The sequence below is a fragment of the Clupea harengus genome, chromosome 14, assembly GCF_900700415.2.
Source record: "Clupea harengus chromosome 14, Ch_v2.0.2, whole genome shotgun sequence".
Taxonomy (NCBI): Eukaryota; Metazoa; Chordata; class Actinopteri; order Clupeiformes; family Clupeidae; genus Clupea; species Clupea harengus.
In genome coordinates, this window is record NC_045165.1 from 5,232,798 (window position 1) to 5,259,816 (window position 27,019).

Here is a 27,019-nt window from a genome sequence, read left to right on the forward strand (position 1 = left end):
GTATATATATATATGCACATATTTTTATTTTATTTAATATTTCCCACCCTGGAAACTGCCCTTCTTGTATTTCAAATACAATGTTGTTACATGTTATATGTTAGTGTTATATGTTATTTTTGGTATATGTTATTTTGTTACCTGTTGTACGCTTTCTACTGCGTAGATGTTGGCTGCCAAGTCGTAGGAATTTCGCTGCGCTGAAGCAATTTGGTGTATGCGACAATAAACACTTTGTCTTTGACTTGACCTTCATGCTTTGAGATTATTCAGGTCAGAAATGTGCTACATCATAAGATGGTAAAAAACTGTCATTGTGGCAGTCAAAACCAGATAAACAGCAACGAATATCTCCAGAGGGAGACGTATCCTGAAGAGTCATTTCAGTGGCACTGACAGAGTCCTAGCCATCAAGACATCTTGCCAGTCAATACCCTGTTGGTTCAGTAAACGGTCTTAGAGCCAGAAGAATCTCAATGAATGGAGGACCCATCCAAAGCTGAGTGCGTACAGCTAGTAGTAAAGTAATGATACACCAAAGAGAACCCATGGTGCAGACGAATGAAGGGTAAATCCATCAATAGGTGGACCTGGTTTTACAAATTACTCTAGAGAATATTATATGAATTATATATTTTTATTATATATTAATAATAACTGGTGTACTTACATAATATGACCTGAGAGTGAGTGTAAATGATACATTTGATCCATAAGGCCTTTCATATTTTTCAAGTGGCTCCCACTAATAAGTGCCACTTAAATGTCATCACAAACAATGGAATTTATGTTTGATTGAAATAAACATTTGTCTTTACATATAAAGCTTTAATTAAATTCAGATTCTTCCTCATAAATTCAACTTAAATTGTGTAACTGTTAGTAAAACATCAACGTCAACACCAGGCCGGCCAGCACAATTAGCTGACCTAGGATTTTCCATATTTTGTCATCACTCCAAAGATCATCATTTTCAACTAAATCAATGGACTCAAATTAGCGCGGGAAGGAAGTGACGAAAGCCCCACCTACCAGCTTCCTTGGACATTCAGATATTTTCATTGGTTTACCGACAGGTCAATCAAGTCCCTCCCCTGTGTCCATCCAATCAAAGCATTGCTTCCCTGTAGGAAACGTTGATTTTACAAGCACCATGACAACAACCGGGAACATTAAACATTTAGTCTGTCAACATGCATCGAGAAAAGAGTGTGAAAGCCAAAGAGGTTATAGAGGCTTTTATAAAGTTTATCTCCGCTCTTGAGGTGGACTCGGTGCCATGTGCTGAAACTTTCCGGCGGGCAAAATTCAACAAACACGATGTGGTAAGGTTAAGTGTCAACCAGCTGTAGGCTACTTACAAAACTTTATATAGCGACGCCAGCCAGCCTGTGCGTCTGTCAGTCAGCACCGTTTAAAATCCCACAAATTAATGTCTACAGCCAGCCATCTTAAAGCAAGTATTTGTATAGCATAGAAGCTATGCCAATGTAAGTGAGTTTCATAACAGAATGTCTTCCTTTCAGATGCAGAACATGTGGGATTTGCTCCGTAGCCTTCTCGTGAAAGCAGTACGAATGGAATGCAAATGTCAGCACTCAGATCCAGGTAGGGTCCAAATGTGTAATTATTATGGGATGGACACACACAGACAGAATATGAGTCGAAGTTTAAGTGGCCACTAGTACTAATTTCAGTGCAGTGCAACTTGAATTTGTGCCTCAGGTCTGTCCCTCTCAGGTGCTCCTGGCAGGTCAAACTATTTATGCTATGATGCTGTGTTTTGCAGATGCCCAGGCCAGGTTTGTGAGGAGCGCGCTGTGGCACTGTGGATACCGTGCACGTTGGGTGGTGGCACCGCAGGCTGGTGGTTGCTGTGGAGACGGGGTAGGGAGCCGAGAGCTGCTTTTGGCCCTCGGCTGGATGCTGTCATCAGGGAGCCTCCTGGAGTTCCTGCTGGGAGAGAGAGTGCTTGCAGATGCAGCCCCTGGCACTGCCTCCTGCACAGGTGAGAGGCTGGCCTTGTGTTCCTGGTTGCCCGCATTGCAGTGGCTGGCACTGCGCACCATATTCATGGGGAATTCAAGTGCAATGTGGAATAGAACCTAAAACTGGCTTTTTTTCCCCGTCCAGAAATAGCCCCCTGGGTAAACAAATCCTCTTTTTTGTTGCTCTTCCCATACCACTGAGACCAGATCAGAGAGGAAAGCAGAGAGAGGCAGCTTTAGCGATTGGAAAAGCTCTGGTTTAGGCTACTATTCATTGTGTGAGAACAAGAAAACTAGATTTAAAAATGATGTTATTTCTTCTCTGTGCTTGAAAACCCTTAAAGGTCAATGGTGTGATCAACGTCAATACCAGAACAGAACCAAAACCATTTACCGCTGTTTCCGTTGTACTAAGACATGAAATGAATTAGGAAATGATGGGTCAAACTTGCTCAGATCAGTAAAACAATCTAATAATCTGAGACTCACTACTTCTCATTAAATGAGACATGATTTTCGTTGTGTAGATTCCAAAAAGAGCTCACAAATGGTTGTCATTTTATGCTTATCCAGTTGGTGGCAGCATTGCTTTGCTGAACATGTTGTGGCTCACTTTCCACAGAAAAAACTGGGGGGAAAAACTGTACAGTGTGCCTCAGGGCATAGGACTTTAATAAAGCGTATGTTCATGTTATGATACATCAGCAAAAATCAACCTGGGGCAATTTATCCTTTAAGTTATTGAAAAATGCAACCATACATAATTAAAGTCTAAATATAGCAAAAACGTATACACAGGATTAGATGGGAAGCAATTAAGTTACATTGCTTGTGCACCTCTCTCGTGTGTGTGTGTTTGTGTCTCTGTGTCTGTGTCTGTGTCGTGTGTGTGTGTGTGTGTGTGTGTGTGTGTGTGTGTGTGTGTGTGTCTGCTTTTCAGGTGTGTATCCCTGGCGATCCCCTGATGGATTTGTGTGAGGGCAAAGAGTGTGTTGACATGGGTGCTGATGAAGACGGAGACCTGCGGCGTCTGCAGTGGGAGTACGGCAAGCTGCGGAACCGCTGGAGAGCCCTTTTGGCCGCCCAGGAGGAGAGGGCCACACTTATCCACAAGGCAGGTTCCCGGCCCAGCTCTTAATTCGATACAGTTTATAGACATACAGTACCTGCATTTGCATTTAGGCTCAGTTAATTAGCAGGAGCTCTCATGCAGGGCAGCTTAAAGTGCAGAAAAGTTATTTTTGCTCACCTTGGGACAGAGGACCTTTTAGCTAAGATGTTTTGTGGAGAAAGAGATGGAGGAGAATGAGAGTCCAGATTCCCTAGAGAAGCTCACCCAGGGGCCACAGGGAGGGGGGAATCTCCCCTCCAGCCCCCACTGACTGCCATGTAGTTAAAGATTGGTGAATAGAACACACACACAGACACAGACACACACACACACCACACACACACACACACACACACACACACACACACACAGAGAGACAGACACACACACACGCTCACATACACACACACTTGCACAAAAGTCCACTCTCTATAATGATTTAAAGTGACAGGGGAAAGTAAATGTCCCATCCATCCATTTTGAGATTAGATGAAACACATTTGCATCAAGCAACACCTGAGCTGGATTTTCATATAAGCTTTTTTTTACACCTAAGCCCCTTTTTTACGATGGCATTTTTCATTTCTCACATCTCACGGTTAAGCCCACCATTTCTGAGGCCACAGTTGGATTCAGATTCAGTTGTAAGTGTATTGTGTAAACATTAAATTCTGATTTTTTTTTTTTAAAGATTTGTTTGAATGCAAATAGTAGGATGAAACCCCCCATAGGGATGTGTAGCTTGACGAGGGGGCTGTGCTATAGCTACATGTTGAATTGAACTGATTAATCCGCCTTTGGCTTCAACCAGTGAATCCAGTTAGAGAAATTGTCATGCACTTCTTTTGTCTCTGCCCCCAGCCAAGATATGTAAATTCCTGTTCTCATGGTGGCCTAACTCCCACATACACTGTTAGTCAGCCAGCGATCACCTACGGCTAATTAAAGTATGGAAAAGGAGAATTTATACATGTGAATACACACACACACACACACACACACACACAGGAGTGTACTTTAAGACTACACATCCACAGAATTTTGTGTATGTGTTTTCATGATTATGTATGGGAACCGCTTATCAAAATATTTCACATCCATCCAGAGTACACATCCTTGCACATCTTTGCACACTGAAGTGTGTGTGTATGTGTGTTTGAATGCTCGTGTGTGTGTGTGTTTGTGTGTGTGTTTGTGTGTGTGTGTGTGTGTGTGTGTGTGTGTGTGTGTGTGTGTGTGTGTGTGTATGTGTGTTTGAATGCTCATGTCTGTGAGTGTATGTGTGTGTGTGTTTGTGTGTGTGTGTATGTGTGTTTGAATGCTCGTGTCTGTGAGTGTATGTGTGTGTGTGTGTGTTTGTGTGTGTGTGTCTGTGTGTTTGTGTGTGTGTGTGTCTCTGTGTGTTTGAATGCTCGCGCGCGCGTGTGTGTGTGTGTATGTGTGGGGGATGGGGGTGGGTGAATCGCCGCTCAGTTCAGCCTTGCTTGACAGTGATGATTGGGCCCCTGATTGAGTGATAAGGCCTCCTCTGAGTGGAGGTTAATCTGGCGCTGTCACTCCAGGCCAGAGGTGCTGCGGCTGTCTTCATAGACGACTCTCCCCTCTCTACCCTGCCTCCCTGCCTCCCTGCCGGCCTCCCAGGCAGTCTGAGTGATTTCACCGCAGCCCTCTCCATCGGGTCATCCATCACTGCCCACTGATGAATATGACAGGTTAAAAGCGCAGAGCGTTGGAGTGAAGGAACGAGACGGAGGAAAAGAAGGGGTATGGAGGGGTGGGGGGTGGTGGTGGTGGTGGTTGTGGTGGTGGTTGGTGGTGGTGGTTGGGGGTAAACAGGTAGCCTCTAGGAGCTGAACGCAGCTCAACATGACTGCTGCGCAACAACAGCGGTGAAATGGAGGGAAACAAACAAAATACATCCACTCCGTCTCAGTATCCTCCATACCCCCCCCCCCTCGATAAAGGGAGCAGGGTGTAGAGTGTAGATTCAGACATCGGACTTGGTTTGCAGAAATCTTGTAAAAGTGTTTGGGCATGCACATTGGTCCATGCGCCCTGGGGCTTACATGCTAAAACTGACAAATACACAGAAACAGTTGGAATGAATATCACTTGAGAGAGTGGATACTGGATAGGGGTTTTTTTTTGTTTTGGAAACCACTAGGAAATGGAACCAATTCTGTTTATAGCTGTTTTGCGAAGGTTATGGAACTGAATAATGCATAACTCTCCGGGTCTCTGGTCTCCGCAGGTTCTCTCTGAGATCGGCTCCCAGCCCGTCTCCCCGAGCTCCGAGGTGGTTGGCGCCGGCGATGCTAGTCCGCTTAGCAAGGTGAGCGAGCGCCCAAAACGCATCCTGTCAAACTGACAGGGTTTGTTCTTTCCCGAACTCGTGCCTGCATTCCTGTTCTTTTTCGTTTTCTGTTTTGGCACATAGGCAGGAGGAGAGGGGGGAAATAGGGAGCCCCCCCCACCCCAACCCCCCCCCCCCCCCCCCCCACTCTCTCTCCCCCTTCTCCTGTCTTCCTGTCTCTCACTGTAACTGGCATTGAATGACAGGCAGCGTATTCAGATGCTTTGAAGAGCAGGCGGCTCGATGTTTGAAAGTCAGAGGCCTGGTGCTTCCTCTCCCTCATTCTCTCCCTCTCTCTCTCTCTCTCTCTCTTTTCACTCATTCTCCCTCTCTCTCTCTCTCTCTCTTCTTTTACTCATTCTCCCTCTCTCTCTCCACCTCTTGCGTGCGCTCTTCCCTGGTCTCCTCTGCACTCCAAACAGGCTTTTGTGCTTTTGTGTGCGCTTTGAGTGTTTTTAACGCTCTGAACTGGCACAGAAAGAAAGCAATGCGGCTCTGTGTTATTCAGATTGGAGGCAAGGAGAGGCACAGAGGCCCATGATAAGCTGCATGAACAACCTGAAATGCTGTTAGAAATGCGAATGTGATCGCGCCTTTGCCCACAGCAGCGGTCGGCCGATGCGTATTGTAACCCATGCAATTACCTGGGACGCTAACGCTTCGCCTGACAAATGAAAGGACTGATTCTACCTTCCACCTGTTGTATGAGCTATGAATATCATCTAACAAGGCGCAGGGCAGCGATTCTCTTACAGTAAATGGCCCACTGACATTCTGGCCTGCATGGGCAGACAGCACGCACTCTGCTATTGAAATATTAATCAGTAATTTTTTTTAATTAATTGATGGCCTCCATTCATTGTGTGCAATGCACCGTATCAAAATCTAGGAAGAACTTCATCACTTTGTTCATTGCAATCGAGACTCTCGATTAATTCTCATCCCCATTCATTCTCAATGGGAAAATAAGCGATTCAAAATGTCGATTAAAAAAAATATGAGCGTGTCTATTGCAAAGCAGTGCACAAGCCAAGTACATGGCATTAGGATGCGCTTGTGAATTCTAGAATGGTGTCGCCATCGTGACAACTGTAGGTGGAGTTAATGCACCATGGTGCAAAAATGGTGTTATAATAACATATGATAATAATAACAATAATAATACCTAAGAAGAATAATATGTGATTGCTTGCGCGATCACATAATGAGACAGGAGGTTATTCCTAATGTCAAAAGCCAGGAAGAAGGAGACTAGATTGAAACTTGAGAGAGATTAAATAAGAAAGAGAAGCAGAGACTGGGAGACATGGAGGGAGGGAGAGACATGGAGAGAGGGAGACACATGGAGAGAGAGAGAGACATGGAGAGAGAGGGAGACATGGAGAGAGAGGGAGACATGGAGAGAGGGAGACATGGAGAACGAGAGAGACATGGAGAGAGGGAGAGAGACATGGAGAGAGGGAGACATGGAGAGAGCGAGACATGGAGAGGGAGAGAGAGACAAGGAGAGAGGGAGAGGGGAAAGAAAGATTTTGTGCATCACTCTGCATAGCTGTGCTGTTTTCCAGCGTCCTGGGAGCGCTGCAGGTATGGGGTGTGCAAACAGACAGACAGAGACAAATGCCTGGCTCCCTCGCCGGGTGTGTCTAATAGGCAATGTGCTCCAGGGGGGTTGGCGCGCCCCCCCATCCCCCATCCTCCCACTCTGCCCTTCAGCTGGCAGAGACGTGAGCCATCACACTGAGTGCCCCCCCCCCTCCCCAACCTCCACTCCTCCAACAGTACTGCCCCCCCTGAGGAGATGTGTCAGCCTCTGAACCGTACTGGTGTGTGTGTGTTTTGGGGGGGACGGGGGGGGGGACTGGTGTGTGTGTGTTAGGGGAAGGACAGGGGGGTGGCAGGACGACTGCTGAGCCTGCACGGCAAACGGACCGGAAAAGCCAAACAAATAGGAGAGAAGCTAACGCCTTACAAAGAGGATGGACACAAGTGCTGCGCACACATTGCTTACTCGAGCAAGCATGTCTAAATACACACACACACACACACACACCACACACACACACACACACAGTCAGTTTGGTGTGTATGAAGCGTGGCACTACGGTTGTGTATTTGTGCAATTGACTCGTTTTATTTTGGTTCTTTTGGTGGAAAGATTAAATCTCTCACTTTGATTTTTTTTTATTTCTGTCGTCAGGAGTTGGTGAAGACAACGAGGGGTAATCACCTGCTGGAGGCCTACCTGCGGTGGAAGGTTCTGGAGCCTTTGTTCTGGCGTTGGATGGTGCGTCTGAGTCTCTTCTCATTCTTTTCATTACTGTTGAGCCCTTCTCATTATTACCGAGAGCCTCTCGGATGGATCATTTGGCTACTTGGCATCCGCGCTAATAGGTTTCAATGATTTAGAGGCTGATTGCGTTGGCAGTCACTCACAGGTTTGATGGCCTTTTCAAAAATGCTGGTGTCTGATGCAGCTCTCTGTCAGCAGAAAAGGAGGTGGGGGGGAGGTGGTATTTCCAGAAAGCTTCGTAACACGGGGGGAATTGCAGCTCTTAAAGGTGTAAGATTCCAGACTCCTATAATCCTGCTGGTACTGTTTACAGTTACTATTGGTGTGTCTGTGTGTGTCTGTGTGTGTCTGTGTGTCTGTGTGTCTGTTGACGTTCCCTCTGGCAAGAGTCCACTTTGAGATGCAAGTTGCAAAGGGAGGAAAAAAAGCGATTCTCTTTTATTTGACATTAGGAGCAATTCTTGCACCTCTCGGAGCCCGGATTAAATAATTAGGAAATGTTTGCAATGCTAGAAATGCCAGTCACTTCTGAATTAAACAGCCACTTGGGGCTTTTTTTTTTCTTTCTTTAACAACCGTACAAGCAAATGCGAGATTCTCAAATGGACGCTGGAGATGTTGAGTAAGCTTTCAGCGAATGAAAAAGGATTGCTCTGGGCGTGAGCTCATTGTCATTTCACTCCAGAGCCTCACAGACAGGCATCATGCCCAGCGTTAGCCTTAGCGTTAGCCAAGCTCCCATCTGAACTAAGACCCCATTAGTTTCCTAATTACACAATTAAAGGGAATGGCGCAAATAAAGCAGAATAAAAAGTCATTCATCTCCCCCCAGCTCTAATGTACAAAGAGTTCTATTCATGTCTACTGTTCTATTTATGAAACAAGAGCCCAGGCGGTCTCACATTATACTGTCTGGAACCTCGCAACGATCCATCTCTCTTTCTCCTGTCTGAAGAGCAAGGACGAGCATGAGAGCAAGAGTGTAGCCTTTTCTGTAGATCAACTGGTCGAGGCCAGGCGCTGATAACACCGAGGTCATTGGTTTGTTTTCCCGGGGAGCACAGGTACTGCTGGAAATGAACACCTGACTTCATTGTCGGCGAGGTCTATCAGACAAGCCTGGGCGGTGGTAGGTGTAACAGTGAACACTGTTTCAGTCAGCCGTGATGCATCTCTGGGAATCGAGCGGTGTTGGCGGCTCTATGTGAGCGTCTGCCCATGCAAGTGTGTCCATCTGATGAAACTCGGGGGCGAGTCCAGACAGACAAGGATCGATATCCTTCCCACTCGGCCCCACAATTACACAGGTAGTCTATCACAGATAGAGTCGCCAGAGCTGCTCATTACATTTGGATGTGTGTACAGACACACACACACACACACACACACACACACACACACACACACACACACACACACACACACACACACACACACACACACACATTTCTTGATGTCTTCATTGAACAAAATATTCACAGTTTCTCTTGAAAATAGACATGTGTCTCTGGGCTAGCAGGCAGATGAACCCACCTTAATGAGCTACCACATGGAAGGACATTGACCCTAATGGCCCACCACGCTGCCAGTAGGCCATTTTGCCTGAGTCTGTCTGTCTAATAAGCCCCGAAAAAAAAACCCAGAGCCTCTGCCAGCTGCAAGCCTAATCACTACTCGACTCTGCCAAAAAGTGACCCCTACTCACTGCTAAACCTTCCTGCCAAATAGGGATCTTACTCTGCCAAACCATTACACCACATAGGGACCTTGCTCATTTTGTTTACTATTGATCCCACTGTACTGTACTGTACATCCCAATCACTGAGTCTTGCAGGGCCTTGCTGTAGAATGCATGGTTAAATAGGGCCCGCAATGATCAATATTATTATCAATAATGAGTCTACTGTTTATCAGTGATAATGAGGAACAGACGAAGCTTTGTTATAATGGACTTAATTAACCGATACACAGGAACGGACACTCTTCTGTGTTGTCCATCACATATGGTCACCATATTGGGGTCTTCAGAGGACACCTAGTCTGAGTGTGTGCGTGCGTGTGTGTGTGTGTGTGTGTGTGACGTTTGTGAACACACACTCTCCCTGTACTGCTGTTTTGCAGTGCCTCTAGATCTCAAGTTACCTTTATTTAACACGCCACTGATGAGTCATCTCTGGGTGTTTCTTCTCTCCATGGATTCCTACCTGGTCATACGCTTGTCAATGTGTGTGTGTGTGTGTGTGTGTGTGTGTGTTTCAGCATTGTTCCTCCTGCCACACAATAGTCATTAAGCGCACGGTGTGTGTCATGCCATGCCATCTCCCTAATAACAGTGTTTCCATGGAGACTATCCCCTCTTGACCAATTCTTAAACACTGTACAGTTATCTTTGTACAGTCTCAAGGAAGAGTTTGAATGACAAGTTCAATCCTGTGTGCACTTGAGTGGGCAGACAGTCTAGACGAGTTGCTTCAATTTACTGCAGTGTATCTCAGCACAAATCCATTGACAATGATAAAAAGTTAGCCAATGTTTTCCAGGCAATATTCAGCATTGGAAGCTGTGACCCACTCCCCCCACCCCACCCCATCAGAGCCTGATGCTGTGTGTCCACACCCCCCCCCACACACACACACACACACACACCCCATCAGAGCCTGATGCTGTGTGTGTGTGTGTGTGACCCCCGTGCAGGAGAGCGTGATTGACAGCCAGTCAACAGACCCCTGTGAGGAGGACTCGGCACAGACGCCAGGGGGCCCCCAGATGCCCGTGGCCCCGGGCCGCTGCTCCAGTGGGGACCGGGTCGGGCGGATGCGGGAGCACCTGGGCGCGCTCCGGCCGCAGACACAGGCGTCCCTAGGAGCCAGACGAGACGGGTCAGCATCCAGACGAGACGGGTCAGCATCCAGACGCGGCCTCAGCAGACAGGTAGCTGAAGCGGCTCTTAGCTTTGATGTCGGCAGCGGTGTTGATTTTGGTGAGAACACTGGATGCTAATTAGGAAAAAGACAAAAGAGAGAAACAGCTTATTGAGGATAATTGGATGTTTTTGTTATGATGTGCATCATGTCATACTGCCTTAGTTCTTTGTTGGGTTAGTTGCACACATATAAGCATGTCCACATACTCTTTACTGTTTAATGATCATCAAAGGAAGTTATTTTGAAGGCAGATCAGACTGCCGACCTAATGAAGTTACCAGGGGTGGACAAACCTAAATTCTTTCCTCACTGAGCAAGTGAATACTCCATTTTGCTTGCCCAGACCCGAGATGTGGTTGCCCAGTGTCAGTATCACATACATATGAAGATAATACATTGATAAACTACTATATTATATATACTATACTATTATACTATATATACTACGAGAGAGAGTGAGTAGTGTTCATCTCATGTTTCACTTTATAATGTATTATGAACAACAACAAATATGACACAAATGCAAGAAATTCTCATAAAAATCAGACAGTTGAAGTTAGCGGTAATAATCCCTACATAACAGTAATCCTTACAAAACCACATGGCTGTTGTACTACAGCTGGGCCCTTCAGTGTGACTGGGTCCGTTGGCTGATAACAGCCACATGTACGGACCTGAGTTGAAATCCTTTCTCTCGGGACCATCACAATACATTTTCAATATGGCACGCTTGTGTTGGACACTGCAGGGTTTTTCCTGGGTCAAAATGGGTCTTCGGTGCTCAAAAAAAAAAATGTGCCAGGTCTATGTTACCATGTCACCTTATTAGCTTACATTTTACCAATTCATAAATAATGAGGATATGCTTCAGGAAATCATTTTGCTTCCACTTTAGATTCAAATAGATTGACAATAGTCCAAGCCCCATGGTGCTATCATGTATGGTTCAAAGATTATCAAGGTTTACCTCTTTACATATATATGCAAACTACTGAAATGTATATCAATAGAATCTAGAACTAACCAGTGGTCAGAAATGGAACACACAAATTATGAAATTCAAGTTTATCTATTATTACTATTCATTTTTATTATACAAACCTACATACCATTATTTTTGTTTTTATTATTAAAACTGTCCACAAATATGTTTAATAGTGTGTTTAACTTCTATTGGCCCACCAATGGAGGCTGCGTTGGAAATCAAACTTTTGTCAGCATTTTGAGTGGAAATTTCATTTGCATTTGTACAGGTGTATTCGTGGACGTCGGGCTGGCCCTCGCAGCGGAACGACAGTTTACAACCGCACCGGTATCAATGATAATATTAATATTATTATATTCGAGATGCAACACAAATCTATCCGCTCTCCTCCGAACGAGCTGAGCTTTCATTGATAAACCAATGCGGTTGTCTGCCTCTCCCGAGGTTCCGCGGTCTACTGGTACTCGTTCAAACGGGTAGACAAATCAAATAATAGCCTACACCTGTGTAGGTCCTGAACATAGCAGATATTTCAATACAGTGAAAGCCATGAATACTGAAAATGGAATGTTATGCTCAAAATCACCTCCGACTGATGAAGTCAGGATGCATACGCAAGTTGAGTGATTGGCAGCTGGCCGCTCTGTCCATTCGCGCACCTCACAGTTGCGTATTGTTCAGACAAGAAGACACGCTTATCAACTCGATTACTATTGATCTAAACAGAACGAGGTTTCGGCTGTAGCCTATACTTGAAACATACTATTGAGACCATATTCGCTTACATGCATTGCACGCGTGATGAATTGCGCCATGAATGACAGCTTTTTTTTATTTATTTTTTATCGCGGACTCTTTTTTTGCCTTAGGCGTTCGGGATTTGTTGTAGGCGCTCGGGAAAACGGCTTAGGCGCGCGCCCACATTTTCTCTATGCAGGAAAAACCCTGCACTGTGGCGCAAGCAGTAGCCCCGACCATATACGGGCTTGAATGCCCACGGGGACACGGGTTTGAAATCCGACCCGCTGTCATTTCCCGATCACACTCCCCACCTCTTCTCTCCATCTCATTTCCTGTCCAAACCTTCACTGTCCTACCTAAAGGCAAAAAGCCCAAAAACAAATCTTTAAAAAAAAAAATATATATATATATATGCCACGCTTGCTTGACTCAGCCAAGCTCCCTTTCAAGTTAGTCACAATAAGGTTCCTGCCTGAAAAGGCTCGCCCACTCTCTGCAGTACTAGGACTGAGAGTGAGAGGAATATTCACCGGTTCTGTTGTTCCAGTCATTGAGGGATTATTCTCCTTTATTAATCCACAAAGAATGTCAGTAAATTTGGGATGTCTTTTTTGTGTCGCAAAAGCCTTTAGTTTTTTTCTGTGCTTTAATAATAGATTTGGTATTAACCTGTGATGGCAGAACCTCTTTGAAATGGTCAAAGAACTGATTTCATCATTCCCATACCGTCGGAGCGATTCTTCCTCACTGACGTGGAAAAAAAGAGTTAAAGGGGCTGATTCAAAACATCCAAAGCGTAATAGCAAAGACTCACCAGATCTGTCTGTAAGCTTTTAAAAAGTCAGACCTGAGGTTTTTTGGGAGAGAGAGTGAGCACCTGACCATTTCGGTTGCATTTACAGTACATTTGCTGAAACATCTTTGTTTCCTTATTAAAGCATAAGAAAACGAGTCAAGTGCTGTGCCAACTCCTTTCTGCGCAATCGAGCAAATCAAGTTTCCCTTGGTAATTTGAAGTCTACAGCAATATCAGGAAGAATTGGATTGGATTCAATTTATTGTCATTGCACAGAGTACAGGTACAGAGGCAACGAAATGTAAAGTTGTGTCTGAGATTCTAAGGAAACCTGTGTAACTGCTGTCAAGAAGTCTTGCAAAATGTGAACGGAGTGGGCAGATCTAATGAATGGCATGGACCTTAATAGTGTTCTTGCCCTTGCTGCTTCATCAGCCATCGGACTACTGCTCATGTGTTCGAGGTGCATTAGTGTCAGGGACATCGTTATTTCTCAGCGCTGTTAGAGATCTCAGTTCAGAAGATGCCCATCTCACAGATTTGAGGCCTACCATAAGGAGCCACTTCTGTTTGAAGGGATTCACCCATGACTTCGAGACCTCAGTCTTTTTCTTGGGTGAAAAGTAATAATGCTTGAACAAATCTTGGACAGTTCAAACATGGAGCCTAAATGGACTAAGAATGCTGTTCTTTACGCAATGAAGATAAATCTAATAACGTTGTAGTGTCAGTGAAGTGAACTACGTTAAGATAGCAGCTTTCAATGCAGTAGATTTAACCTTGATATTATTTCTCATTATTCAATCATAGAGGTAAGATGCGGGCAAGACAATATACCCAAACATTTTATGTTTTTAAACTGGTAGGCTAACTGAGGCAGAGATGGGAGAGGGGGCAGACTTACTGTAGTAGGCGTGTTCCCCAACTGGCGAGGTGAGGTAGGCCTAGCCTAGCCTGTCTTCTCGTTGAATGATGAAATATAAAGAGTGCATTATCTTAGATCCTGTAGTTAATATTAGCTGATGATCAAGTCATTTGCACCTTTATGTTTTGGCCCCATTGGTTTCCTTGCTAGCTATGTGCACAGTCGACGCACCAACTATCTCATTTGTACATTCCTCCGTCACTCAGTGAAATAATATGTGATAACATATGTCTTCAAATGAACACCAGATAAGTTTAAGACATTTTTTGGTTATGGTTTTAATCTGTAAAACCATCTGGATAATCTTTATCCAGAATCAGAGCACTGTCTGTCTGTGTTTACTGCGGTTCACGTCGCCACAAAGTACAACTTGCATTTGACCTTCCTCCCACTCCATTACTCCATTTGATTGGATATTGAAGTCGGTATGTTGGTATGTTGTGAGAGCCGAAGGAACTAGAAAAAGAACATCTGACTGTCTGAGTCTAAAATTTCCAATCATAACTATTTATGAAGCCATCCGCTTGTCCGCCAGGCAGTTGGGGTTATAAAATAACAAGCCCAGACACGAAATCTGTTTGTGCCGGGTGCCCGGGCAAGCTATCTGTCCACCCCTGGATTACCTCTTTATCATACTACCGATTTTCTTTGGAGCCGCAGGTAGCGGCCCTCCATCCCTCTGGTTTGAGCCCACTCAGGTTATCCCAGGTTCTGCATGTCTCAGAAAATAGATGTGGTTGTTGAATTAACCCTGACCATGGACACAAAGTTCACAATAGAAAGCCACTTGATCTTCAAGTTTATCCTACCTATGTCCTGAAATGCGTTGAACCATGGTCAACCAAAAGCAACTGATGTTGGTCTGTAATTTGCTAACTGGGCCATCGAGGTAACACACTGAATACACGATCTGTGTTAAAACTGCTGAAATAGATGGAGTAGTTGCTTACGCAATGCCCTTGGTTTGACTTTGTTTGCCAAAGAAGCAGCCTTTTGTGCTCGTCAGATGTCTCTCTCGCTCTATCTCTGTGATGAGAGCGTGTAGGTGTTGAAGGTCGGTAAAGGTTCCATTTGACGTAGTTCATACACAAGCACAGGCCAGAGGGGAAGTAAATACAGTTAAACATCATTATCTTCACCTTTGGTTCCGCTGAAAGGACCAACATCGCACATAAACAGACATGACCGCAAGGCACTTCCCACTCTGAATGTTAAGCACGCTCGCCGTAGCAAGTTACAGAGCTTCAGAAAACTTCATGACCTTCTACAGCTCGACTGGCAGGAAGGTACCTGAATCACTTGAAAGTGGGGTCCCTTTGCGTTTCTTGTGAGAACAGCTGATGGTCAGACCGTACTCTTAAAGGCTTATTGGATCGAGCGAGCCCCTTTTCTCCGTGGGTCACTCAAAAAAGAGAAGCGCAAACAGATGAGCTAGAAACTGGCCAAGCCTTCCATAGAGGAATGATCAATACTTGGCTGAGTTGTTATTACAGAACTCTTCTCCCGCAAGGCGTTTCTACCACAGATCCTCGTTGTCCTCTGAAGATCGTTATCGGTGTGATTACATATAAAGCCAGACACACACAGAGAAGTGAATGCCACAGTTTTTAGTCGTATAGTTTTATTTGGCCCACAAACAACACTCTGTTTCTGTTTTGTTGAAAACCTTCATGCCACTGAGGAAAAACTGCATTTTTGCTCCACTGTCTGTTTTCTGTCACCACTACTACACACACACACACACACACACACACACACAGAAACACACACACACACACACACACAGAAACACACACACACACACACACACACACACACACACACACACACACACACACACACACACACACACACAACAAACCTGTCTGACCCTACATTTATACCTCCAGCAGGGAAAATACAACAGCACCAACCCAGGTGTAGGCCCCGCCAAACCCCTGGACTGAAACACATACACACACACACACCGACACACAGACACACACAGCACACAACCTTTCTGACCCTGCATTTATACCTCCAGCAGGGTAAACACAACAGCACCAACCCAGGTCTAGTCCCCGCCCAACTCCTGGAAGAGGAGAGACGAGTCGCCTCAAGGTTGCACGTCCTCTCTGCCTCCTTCACCCCCACCTCCGTAGACAACGGCTTCATCCCCTGCCTTCACTTCCAGGGGCGCCCAGCACACCGCCCACACCACGAGCCCCACAAACACAGCTCCCTTGAGGCAGGGCCGCCAGCTCCGCTGCAGGCGTCTGAGGTGATCCAGGAGCTGAGGGCGCGGGAGGCCTCCCTCCTGAGGAAGCTGGAGGAGGCGCGGCGTGCCCAACGAGAGGCCCTGCAGGAGCGGGCCAACGGACTCGAAGGGGTAATATTTATACCCCCACCAAAGAGATGCCACACCCCCCCGTAACAACATCACAGTATTCCTCCCACAGAGGTGCCTGTGTTTATGTCACACTTGTTATGTAGTCTGAGCACTGATGGGGTATGTGTTCAGTCAAACTGCTTAACATTAAAGCATATTTTGCTGCTTTGATTTGTGTGTGTGTTTATGGTAAATTTGCTGGTGTGCTTGCGCAGCCTACAAATGAGGGGAACATTGCAGCTGTGTTTTTGCAATTCGAATTTTATATTTATTTTTCATTCCCACCCAGGCAATCGCGAGAAAAACAACCACATTCGCTGAACTAGGTCAGGCTTCCAGACTACTTTTTTGGGGGCTTCTTTCTCTTCCTAACAGATGAAAGACGAAAGTTTACTTCAAGTAGGCTGTCTGTTTTCAAGTGCTACGAACCCCCTCCTCCCCAGTGAGAATTCAGCGTTCCCTTTCTCTGTGTTCCCTCTAAAACTTGGGTTAGTCTTATTTGGCAAACCAGCTACATTTCACACTTCGAGCCATCGAGTCAAAACACGAGTCCAACCCTAGACTCTCTCTACTATGCCTTGGCAAGACTTGTGAGAGCAGGCGGGATTAATCCAGATTAAAGGAAGTCATTTTCTGCTGTGATTTTTTTTTTTTTTTTTTTGGCGGCGCGCTGGGATTTGGAAGGGCGACATGTTAATATAGCCAGGATTAGACAGAGGGATGTGTTTAATATAGGAGCTCTGGAGTGGCTTCAACCAGATTTAACGCTTATTACCTCCGAGGGGATACTTCAGTCTGTTTACTGTTCCTGGAGTCGGGGCAAGAAACACCCACGATTGCCCTCGCAACTCTGGCATGTTGGGGTGTGTGTGTGTGTGATGATGATACCACCAGAGCACATCCAGCTGGAAACTGGGAACATTTGTGACCCCTGTTGGAACACGAGGACATTTGTGACCCCCAGCTAGAATATGGGAACATTTGAGACACTATGCTGGAATATGGGAACATTTGTGACCCCTGTTAGAACACGGGGACAGTCGTGATCCCCAGCTAGAATATGGGGACATTCGTGACCTCTGCTTCATGCCCAGCAGTTTCAGGGTCAGTAAGCTCTGATAGGACCCCAGCCTTTGTATGACCAAACACACATTGACTTTGTGAATAGTAATAGTCTATGTAATAACTACAGTAGCCTATATGATCACACTACCAACCATGCTAAGAATCATGCCAGTAATAGTGTCGCTTATGTGTGTTTGTACATTTAAGGACGTAATAATGACAATGAACATGACATCCTATATACTCTTCTAGTAATTACTACTAATAAAATCCCAGGGAAATCTGATATGGGAACCATAAGCAGACACAGCAAGGCTAGGCTTTGGCAGCATCTCAACAGGTCCTGCTGAGGGTGGCGGACCACTTTTATTTCCCATGAGCATGTCTCAGAGGACGCCCCCTCACACACACACACACTCACACACACACACACACACACACACACACACACTTGTCCTCATCTCCTCCCTTGGACTGGGTGTTCTTATTTCTCCCAGTCCACGCAGTCGACCTTTAAAGCTGGGTGTGTGGATGGACACGCTCCCCCCCGCCAAAGGTCACACGGTGTTTGTGTGGGAGACGGGCGGAGGTGGCCGCTCTGTCTGTCTGTCTGTCCGTGTGGACTGGGCTCAGTGCTGCAGCCACCCGCAGAAGGTTCTCATGCATATTGACATGATTTATTGATGTGGCAGCGGAGGGAGGGAGGGGGAGGAGGAGGGAGGGAGGGAGGGAGGGGGGGGGGTAGTGGAAGAGAGAGAGCGACTGGGAGGAAGTAGGGAAATGCCATCTGATATACCCCCACGAGGCTGATGGGAAAGCAGTGGAGTGTGAGAGCGTGTGTGTGGGTGTGTGTGCGTGTGGGTGTGTGTGTGTGTGTGTGTGTGTGTGTGCGTGTGGGTGTGTGTGTGTGTGTGGCTGGCTGTAGATGAGAAGAGGGAACTAAAAATGTCTGGGGTGAAGGAGAGCTACCACTGCAGGTACTTCCGGAATGATCTAAATGGTCTAGCAGAGGCCTGTCAATCAGTGCTGTCAGCCTGTGTTTTTCCCCACCTAGACTGCTAAGCATGTGTGTGTGAGGCAGAGACTTGAGTGCTGGCCTTACAGTCAACCTGAGCAGTGTGCTCCTAATGAAGACGGACCTCGTCAGCTCACGACCGCCTAATTGGCCTGTCTGTCAGGGCCCGGCTGTATTTGAAATGACTAAGTATGCATATAACAATTTGTTAACCAAGGGTGTTAATATAACGCACTAATGCAAGGGTGTTAATATAACGCACTAATGCAAGGGTGTTAATATAACGCACTAATGCAAGGGTGTTAATATAAGCACTAATGCAAGGGTGTTAATATAACGCACTAATGCAAGGGTGTTAATATAACGCACTAATGCAAGGGTGTTAATATAACGCACTAATGCAAGGGTGTTAATATAAGCACTAATGCAAGGGTGTTAATATAATCCACTAATGCAAGGGTGAATTGTTACATTTACATTTAGTCATTTAGCAGATGCTTTTATCCAAAGCGACTTACAAGGATGTATACACATTTTACATTTACACTGATGGCACACTGCACATCAGGAGCAATTAGGGGTTCAGTGTCTTGCTCAAGGACGCTTCGACAGGGAATCGAACTAGCAACCTTCTGATTACTAAACGACTTCTCTACCCCCGTACCATTGTCGCCCCACTGTCGCCCCCACGGTTACATATTGCTAAATCTAAACAAAGCTGAGTTGATTATGTCCTGAGTTAATGCAAATGGTAAATGGACTGCATTTATATAGCGCTTTACTACTAAGAGCACTCAAAGCGCTTTCCACATTAATGCCTCAGACATCTACCCATTCACACACCGATGGTGGAGGCTAGGCTACTATCTAAGAAGCCAACCCTAACCCTCAATGATAGATCACAGTCAGAAGTGTTGGCTAGCCACATTAAACCATTCAAGTCATTCAACACCGGTTGGAAGGACAAAACAAGCTCTCAGTGTCATGGGCCGTCTCACATTGTGATTCCATTTAACCACAGCTGATAGCAAAACTAGACATCCATAATTTGTACGCCCAAGCTGTTTAGCGAGTTGTGGTCTTGTGGTTTACCTGTATTAAAAGATTTCAAATTGCTTATGCTTCACGGTCCATTGCGGAGGCAAACTCATTATTCAGTCGCTTTCCTTCTCACTGTGGCAGTAGTGTTCAATACACACTCTCATTATTGCAAATTTCCCTGAATGGTGTGCAGATCTCTCTCTCTTCCTTTCTCTGTGCATATGGACATTTGACAACACTCACACTCAACCCCCCCCCCCCATCTTGATTATTCTTTTGTGTAGCAGTAAATTTGCAATAGAATCATGTCCAGCGTACAGGCAGGCTCCCAGTAGAATCATGTCCAGCGTACAGGCAGGCTCCCAGTAGAATCATGTCCAGCGTACAGTCAGGCTCCCAGTAGACATCTCGCGTGCAGTCGGTTCCCCCTGAGAGTGGATCTTTCCCCTTGTGATCGGAACAATGAACACCAGCGAGGCCTCCCGCTGTGCTGGTGGATATTTATAACCCGGCACTCTATGCCAAGCTTTCAGCCCTGCGTGTGCGTGTGCGTGTGTGTGTGTGTGTGCGTGTGTGTGCGTGTGTGTTTATTGGCTCCTCCTGTGAAAACACAGTTCCGCTATCTGCCTTTGTTCACAGGGAGGCATCATGATGGCACAGAGGGAAGTCACCCACAGAAACACTATGACTGTAAAACGTGTGTGTGTGTGTTACAGGAGATCTTACTTTGCACAGAGTGTGTGTGTGTGTGTGTGTGTGTGTGTGTGAGTACATGTCATGGGCAGGCCGTGGTGAAACATCTCTTTAATTGGGAGCATGCCACCACAGTACCAGGGACAGGTAAAAAGACAGATGAGGCAGAATGCCACTTGGCCCTCTGGGAGATCAGCCCTTGTTTGGCGCGCAGGCAGACGTATCAGCCTAATTAATGTTGGCATTACTGGTGTGTCTTTCTCTCTTTTTCTTTTTCTCTCTCTCTCTTTTTCTTTTTTCTCTCTCTCTCTCCCTCTCTCTGTGTTTGTTTGTTTGTGAAGGAGATGTAGGGGGTGTGCTGACACTTCGATCTCTCTGTGCCTAAGTTGAGGGAGGAGGGAGGGGAGGTCTCCACTCGTGGGTGGCAGAGTCATTATTCTCCACAGAAAGCTATAAGATACCTCGGAGAATGGAGACCTCACGGTGAGGTGTCAGAAGTTTCCCACTCCTGGAGAAAGAAAGAGCGAGAGAGAGAAAGAAAGGAGCGGGGGGAATCTATTAGAATAATTTGGTTACAGTGTGTGCTGAAAAATACATGAACAGGAAGAGGAAGAGGGAGAGGAAGAGGTAGAGGAGCAATACTGCCGGCGCTGGGTTTCGCCTTTTTCAGGCGTCCGCAGTGTTGAGTCACACTCGGCATCGTCATCGCCACCGGAATGTTAACCAACAAGCCCCTCACCACAAACACTCTTAGCTACATACGTGTATAAAAGATGAAATATGTTCTAATGTTCTTTTCTGTCTTTTAAAGGGTTTTTGTGGTATAAAACTGCTGATGAATCAAAGAAGCGTACCTCTTAGCAGACTAATGATACAGCACACATTAGTCTTCAATGGTGGATTTCAGACTTTGTAGTTTTAAAGTACAGCTGAAACATTAGGGACATAATAATGTAAACCTCTAATTGGTACAAAACGTCGGTGTTTAAAAGAGCTTTAAGAGAGAGTGTTGAACCATGCTGGGTTTAATGATTTTACTGGCTGAATGTCTCTCCGCTCATTCATTAATTGTCAACTTTCTATCATAATTAAAAGCTTCAAAGAGAAGGGATAGTGGTGTGCCAGTGGAAGGGTGTTTGACTTCTCTGTTTTGTACTTGGTGAGATTAAAGAATGCTGAGTGTACTGGAGGCACAGAGTGTGCAGTAAGACCTGAAAATGCCCCCGGTCGTAGACATGAGAGATTGGAGAGCTCAGCGAGGTTCAAACGGCAACCCGGTTACCCGCTGCGCATGACATTCACCAGACTGCGGGGCTTATGCCGGCGGTGGCACGCGGCACTCGTGGCCCGCCGTCTCTCTCCCTCCCTCTCCCACTCCCCCTCCCTCTAGTCAACGTGGAGTATGCGTGAGTCAGGACTGGGGCAAAACAAAAGATGTTAACTGAAGGTCAGCGTGAAACAATAAGAGTTCCACAGCACATCCAAATGAAATCGATGATGGAACAGCAGCCGACGCCTCTAACAGGCCTGAATGAGAACGAATAGGGTGAATGGGGCGATAGGGAAACCGAGTGTGTACACCGAAGGACAGGCATATCCATCTCTCTTTTTCTCCCTCAGTGTCTCTCTCTCTCTCTCTCTCCCTCTGTCTCTCTCTCTCCCTCAGTCTCTCTCTCTCTCTTTCTCTCTCCCTCAGTGTCTCTCTCTCTTTCAGTCTCTCTCTCTCTCTCCCTCAGTCTCTCTCTCTCCCTCAGTCTCTCTCCCTCAGTCTCTCTCTCTCCCTCAGTCTCTCTCTCTCTCTCTCCCTCTGCCTCTCTCTCTCTCTCTCTCCCCCAGTGTCTCTCTCTCTTTCAGTCTCTCTCTCTCTCTCCCTCAGTCTCTCTCTCTCTCCCCCCCCCCCCCTCCCTCTCTCTGCTTGCGGTGAGACACGCTACAGATGCCCCTGTGTGGAGGGAGCAGGTGTGTGTTGGTGCCTTGAGGAGGAGACCAGCTCCACTGAGCTTTAAATCAATAGCTATCAGGGGCAGCAAGGGGATTTATGACCTGTTATTGATCCCCGCTGTAGCGTCTCACGGCCGCATCACAGCGCAGGCCAGAGCAGTCAAACTGCCACAGGGGGCTAACTAGACCACACCAAAGCAACAGAGCCCCCATGCATGGATCATGGCCAAGAAGTAAAGGATGTTAATTCTATAAATGAAGAAATCTATACACCTATTCTAGTGTGTCATGTGTTATATAATATCTACAGTTCTATAACGTAGATTAGTCCTTCCAGACATTACAAAATATCTCTTTTACATTTTTTTATAAATGTCTCTTTTTTCCTGTAATTTTTTCTACCACATTAACTGGCTTAATTATGCGCAGAAGTGGTTGAAATGTTGGAAGAGGACGTGCCTACACATGAGTGACTTGAAGACTCGCAGGTAATTGGATATCACTCAACTTTATAGCTACCTGTTTAAGTGTGCTAATGTAAAGGTTGGCTTCAACCTCCTTCAACTCTTTTTTTTTATTTTAAGAGCGGCGGCAGCACCGGAGTGCTCCTGCCGTAAACGAGGAGGTATACGGTCACCCAAGCCTGCCTGCCTGCCTGCCTGCCTGTGCGCTCCTCAGCAGCCGCGGAGCCTGTCAGCGCAGCAGCTACTCAGAAGATTTATGGGGCCGGCTGCCAGAGCTCTCCCCATGTGTGCGAGTCGGGAAAATCCATTCTCATTTCTTTTTTCGTAAGTATCACGGGGAAGAAAAAAAAAAAAAACGAGTTATTTTGCTCAAGGGAGAACAAGGATCACCAAGTGGACTGGCAAAGCAAATTGTGTATGTGTGGTGTTGTGTAATGGTTTGCTTGTATGTCTATCTGTCTGTCTGTGTGCGTGAGATGTATTGCTTCAGCGGTGACCTTTTCCCAAACTGTGCTGAAAGAGGGATGGAGGGGAGATGGAAACAGGCAGCATTTTCCGTGCATGAGATGTGGTAGTCAAGGTGAAGAACAGCATCGTCCGACTCACTCCTCTTCTTTCTTTCTGTCTTCCTTTCCTTCTCTCCTCCACTCCGGTGACCTGGAGCGAGGGGTCACCGGGGGTCACCGGGGTCACTTCCAGTGTATCTCCTCTCTCCTCTCCTGGTCGCGCCCATCCTGAGGCATCCTGGGTAAATGTCATATGACAGTTGGCTAGGGAGTCGGTGTGGGTTTGAAATAAATGCCCGAGACAAACGGAGCGTGGGTTGGGTTCTGAGGAGACCTGAGCTGGCAGGTGCAGTGGGATGGGAGGAAAGTGGCAAACTCACGCTCACACACTTTGTCTTTGTTTGTCAATGTTAATTTATTCCAATGTGAATATATTTATGCACTCCCTCTCCCTATCTAATGTTGACTCAATTTACCTTTTCTGTCAACTTGCTCTCCTTCTCGCTCTCTCTCTCGCTCTTTTTTCTCTCTCTCTCTCACTCTCTCTCTCTCTCTCTTCTCTCTCTCTCTCTCTCTCCCTCTATCTGTCAGCTATACTCATTTGTTTTTGTTGCTCATCATCCTCCCCACCTCCAATCTGTACCCCCTCCTTACCGGTCCCATTTCTGATTTATATCACAGTAAATGGGACTCGGTAGCAACCCATCCTCCTCCACACACACACACACACACACCCACCCACACACACACAGAACACACACACACGCACGCACACACTTACACACTCACACACGCACACACACGCACACACACACACACATACACACTGATCTTCTAGACCAGTTGCTGGACGCTCTCCATCGGCCCTCTTAACAACTAGAAGAGCTGTCATAAATAGCAAAGGGGTCGATAAAGCCACAAGGTTCATTTGAGAGGGAGGAGGGGCGATGTTTGATACTCCCAGCATGCAAATATCCACACACACGATCTCAGCGTGATGTTTCCTTTTTACAACACTTAGGTCCGGTCGAACAATTGATTACATTCTGATTGGACAAGAGGCATTCCATGAGTGGGGATATCCTGGCACAAGCCCACTCAGACTCTTCCCCACTAGTTTCAGCAGTATGACACGCATGTGTGAGAGAGGGGGCTGGTAAAGGATATCCCCACGCCTGTGATTACCTGTGATTACCTGTGATCACCTGTGATTACCTGTGATTACACGCACGAGTGAGAGAGGGGCTGGTAAAGGATATCCCCACGCCTGTGATTACCTGTGATTACCTGTGATTACCTGTGATTACCTGTGATTACCTGTGATTACCTGTGATTACACGCACGAGTGAGAGAGGGGGCTGGTAAAGGATATCCCCACGCCTGTGATTACCTGTGATTACCTGTGATCACCTGTGATTACCTGTGATTACCTGTGATTACCTGCACGAGTGTGAGAGGGGTTGGTAAAGGATATCCCCACGCCTGTGATTACCTGTGATTACCTGCACGAGTGAGAGAGGGGCTGGTAAAGGATATCCCCACGCCTGTGATTACCTGTGATTACCTGTGATTACCTGTGATTACCTGCACGAGTGTGAGAGGGGTTGGTAAAGGATATCCCCACGGCTTTGATTACCTGTGATTACCTGCGACACTCGGCACTCAGCCTCTGGCCTCGGAGCCCACAGCCTTGGGGATATCCTTTACCAAGCCCTCTCTCACTCGTGTCATATTGCTGAATCGGTCAACTCAATCAAGCAAACACACACACACACACACACACACACACACACACACACACACTCTTTCTCACTTACTCTCCCTCTCCCTCATACACACATATTAAAAACCTTTCCAGTCAGTTCCCAGGCTTGTGATTGTGCCACACGCTGCAAACACAAGAGCCCTGCTCAGTCTCTCACTGTGAAAGTGCCAGAACCCATCATCCAGAGTTACCTCTCCTTACCTCCCCATCAACTGCATAATCTACACATGCACAAGCCTGATGACACACACACACACACACACACACATACACACACACACACACACACACACACACACACACATACACAGACACACGCATACACACACACGCATGCACGCAACACCCCCACCCACCCCACAATCACACACACACACACACACACACACACACACACACACACACACACGCATACACACACACGCATGCATGCACGCAACACCCCCACCCACCCACACACACATACACACACACACACACACACAAACAGCCTCCTCACTGAGGTTCCCTAATGAAAGCTGCCAGATCCTACTTAAAAGTGAGAGGCAGTTGACAGCCAATCAGGGCAGACCAAAGAGAGAGAGAGCAGCGCCTGTCAGCCAGTCATATAGCAGCACAGAGAGACAGCAGATCCCACTCCCGAAAGTCAGAGAGAGAGAGAGAGACAGCAGACACCACTCCCGCCTCCCGCAAGTCAGAGAGAGAGAGAGAGAGACAGCAGACACCACTCCCGCAAGTCAGAGAGAGAGAGAGACAGCAGACACCACTCCCGACTCACACCAGTCAGAGAGAGAGAGACAGCAAACACCACTCCGACTCACACCAGTCAGAGAGAGAGAGACAGCAAACACCACTCCCGCCTCCCGCAAGTCAGAGAGAGAGAGAGAGACAGCAAACACCACTCCCACCTCCCGCAAGTCAGAGAGAGAGAGAGACAGCAGATCCCACTCCCGCCAGTCAGAGAGAGAGAGAGAGAGACAGCAAACACCACTCCCACCTCCCGCAAGTCAGAGAGAGAGAGAGACAGCAGATCCCACTCCCGCCAGTCAGAGAGAGAGAGAGACACAGCAAACACCACTCCTACCTCACACCACTCAGAGAGACAGACAGCAGACACTACTCCCGCCTGACGCCAGTCAGAGAGAGAGAGAGAGAGAGAGAGAGAGAGAGAGAGAGAGAGAGAGACAGCAGACACCACTCCTACCTCACACCACTCAGAGAGACAGACAGCAGACACTACTCCCGCCTGACGCCAGTCAGAGAGAGAAAGAGAGAGAGAGAGACAGGGAGTGGGGGGTGGGGGCTGAGTGAGGGACAACTGTGTCACGGACGAGAGGGAGAGAGTGTTAATTGAAATGCATCATTTTCGGAGGGAGAGTAAACAATTACGATTTAATAGGCTTACACAGGTGCGTGAACACACACACACACACACACACACATGCATACATACACATGCATACAACCCAACACACACTGACACACACTCACGTATACATGGACACACATTACAAAAACTAAACACCACACACACACACACACACACACAAACATGCCCAGGCACATAGAAGCACTCTCTCAGAGACACACACTTATACATGGACACACATACAAATATTACACACACACAAACACGGAGAGAGAGAGAGAGAGCGAGAGAGAGAGAGAGGTGCTGTTTCTTTATTGTGGCGTACTTCATGCATATTCATCACAGCCCATCTGCAGTGAGTGGGCCTCATTTATCGCTCCAGTGATATTCAGCACTTTCTTCCTCTCTCTTGTTCTGCCTGTTTCCTCACCTTTAATGTACTTCCTTCCGAACGATCGGCATGATGAGGAAAACAATTAAGCTAGAGCTCTTGCGATGGCAACGTGGAAAGGGAAGGGAGGGGGGAAGGGGGGGCAAAGTCACTGCAGCAATTTTCAGTCACTAATCACTTTCCAAAACACTAATCACTCTCCTTTTTCGTCCACATCCCAGAGCTGGTTGTCCGGTATCACGTGTTTCCATGTTGCACGCTGGTGGTGGGGGAACTGGTCGAAGA

At 46.6% G+C, this 27,019-nt stretch overlaps 1 protein-coding gene across 2 annotated transcripts; it reads left to right on the top strand.

Annotated features, from left to right (window-relative positions):
• Positions 1–1,155: 1,155 nt before the first annotated feature.
• On the top strand, positions 1,156–16,596 carry tedc1 (tubulin epsilon and delta complex 1). Of its 2 annotated transcripts, none has more exons than XM_012821473.3 (8): positions 1,156–1,325; positions 1,527–1,608; positions 1,790–2,008; positions 2,929–3,102; positions 5,351–5,431; positions 7,653–7,739; positions 10,440–10,676; positions 16,140–16,596. In XM_012821473.3, exons 3-8 carry the CDS (start codon positions 1,979–1,981, stop codon positions 16,527–16,529), a joined length of 999 nt encoding a protein of 332 aa, XP_012676927.2. In that variant the 5' UTR covers positions 1,156–1,325; positions 1,527–1,608; positions 1,790–1,978; the 3' UTR covers positions 16,530–16,596. The 2 variants fall into 2 exon arrangements, with proteins under 2 accessions (XP_012676927.2, XP_031436338.1); XM_031580478.2 differs by having other exon boundaries at positions 16,143–16,596.
• The last annotated feature ends 10,423 nt before the right edge of the window (positions 16,597–27,019 follow it).

Bases quoted from the DNA above. Each gene is read 5' to 3' on its own strand.
- tedc1 (XM_012821473.3), top strand. From the start codon at position 1,979: ATGCAGCCCCTGGCACTGCCTCCTGCACAG. The intron at 5,432-7,652 runs GTGAGCGAGCGC...TTCTGTCGTCAG, and splicing joins ATGCTAGTCCGCTTAGCAAG to GAGTTGGTGAAGACAACGAG. The intron at 7,740-10,439 runs GTGCGTCTGAGT...ACCCCCGTGCAG, and splicing joins CTTTGTTCTGGCGTTGGATG to GAGAGCGTGATTGACAGCCA.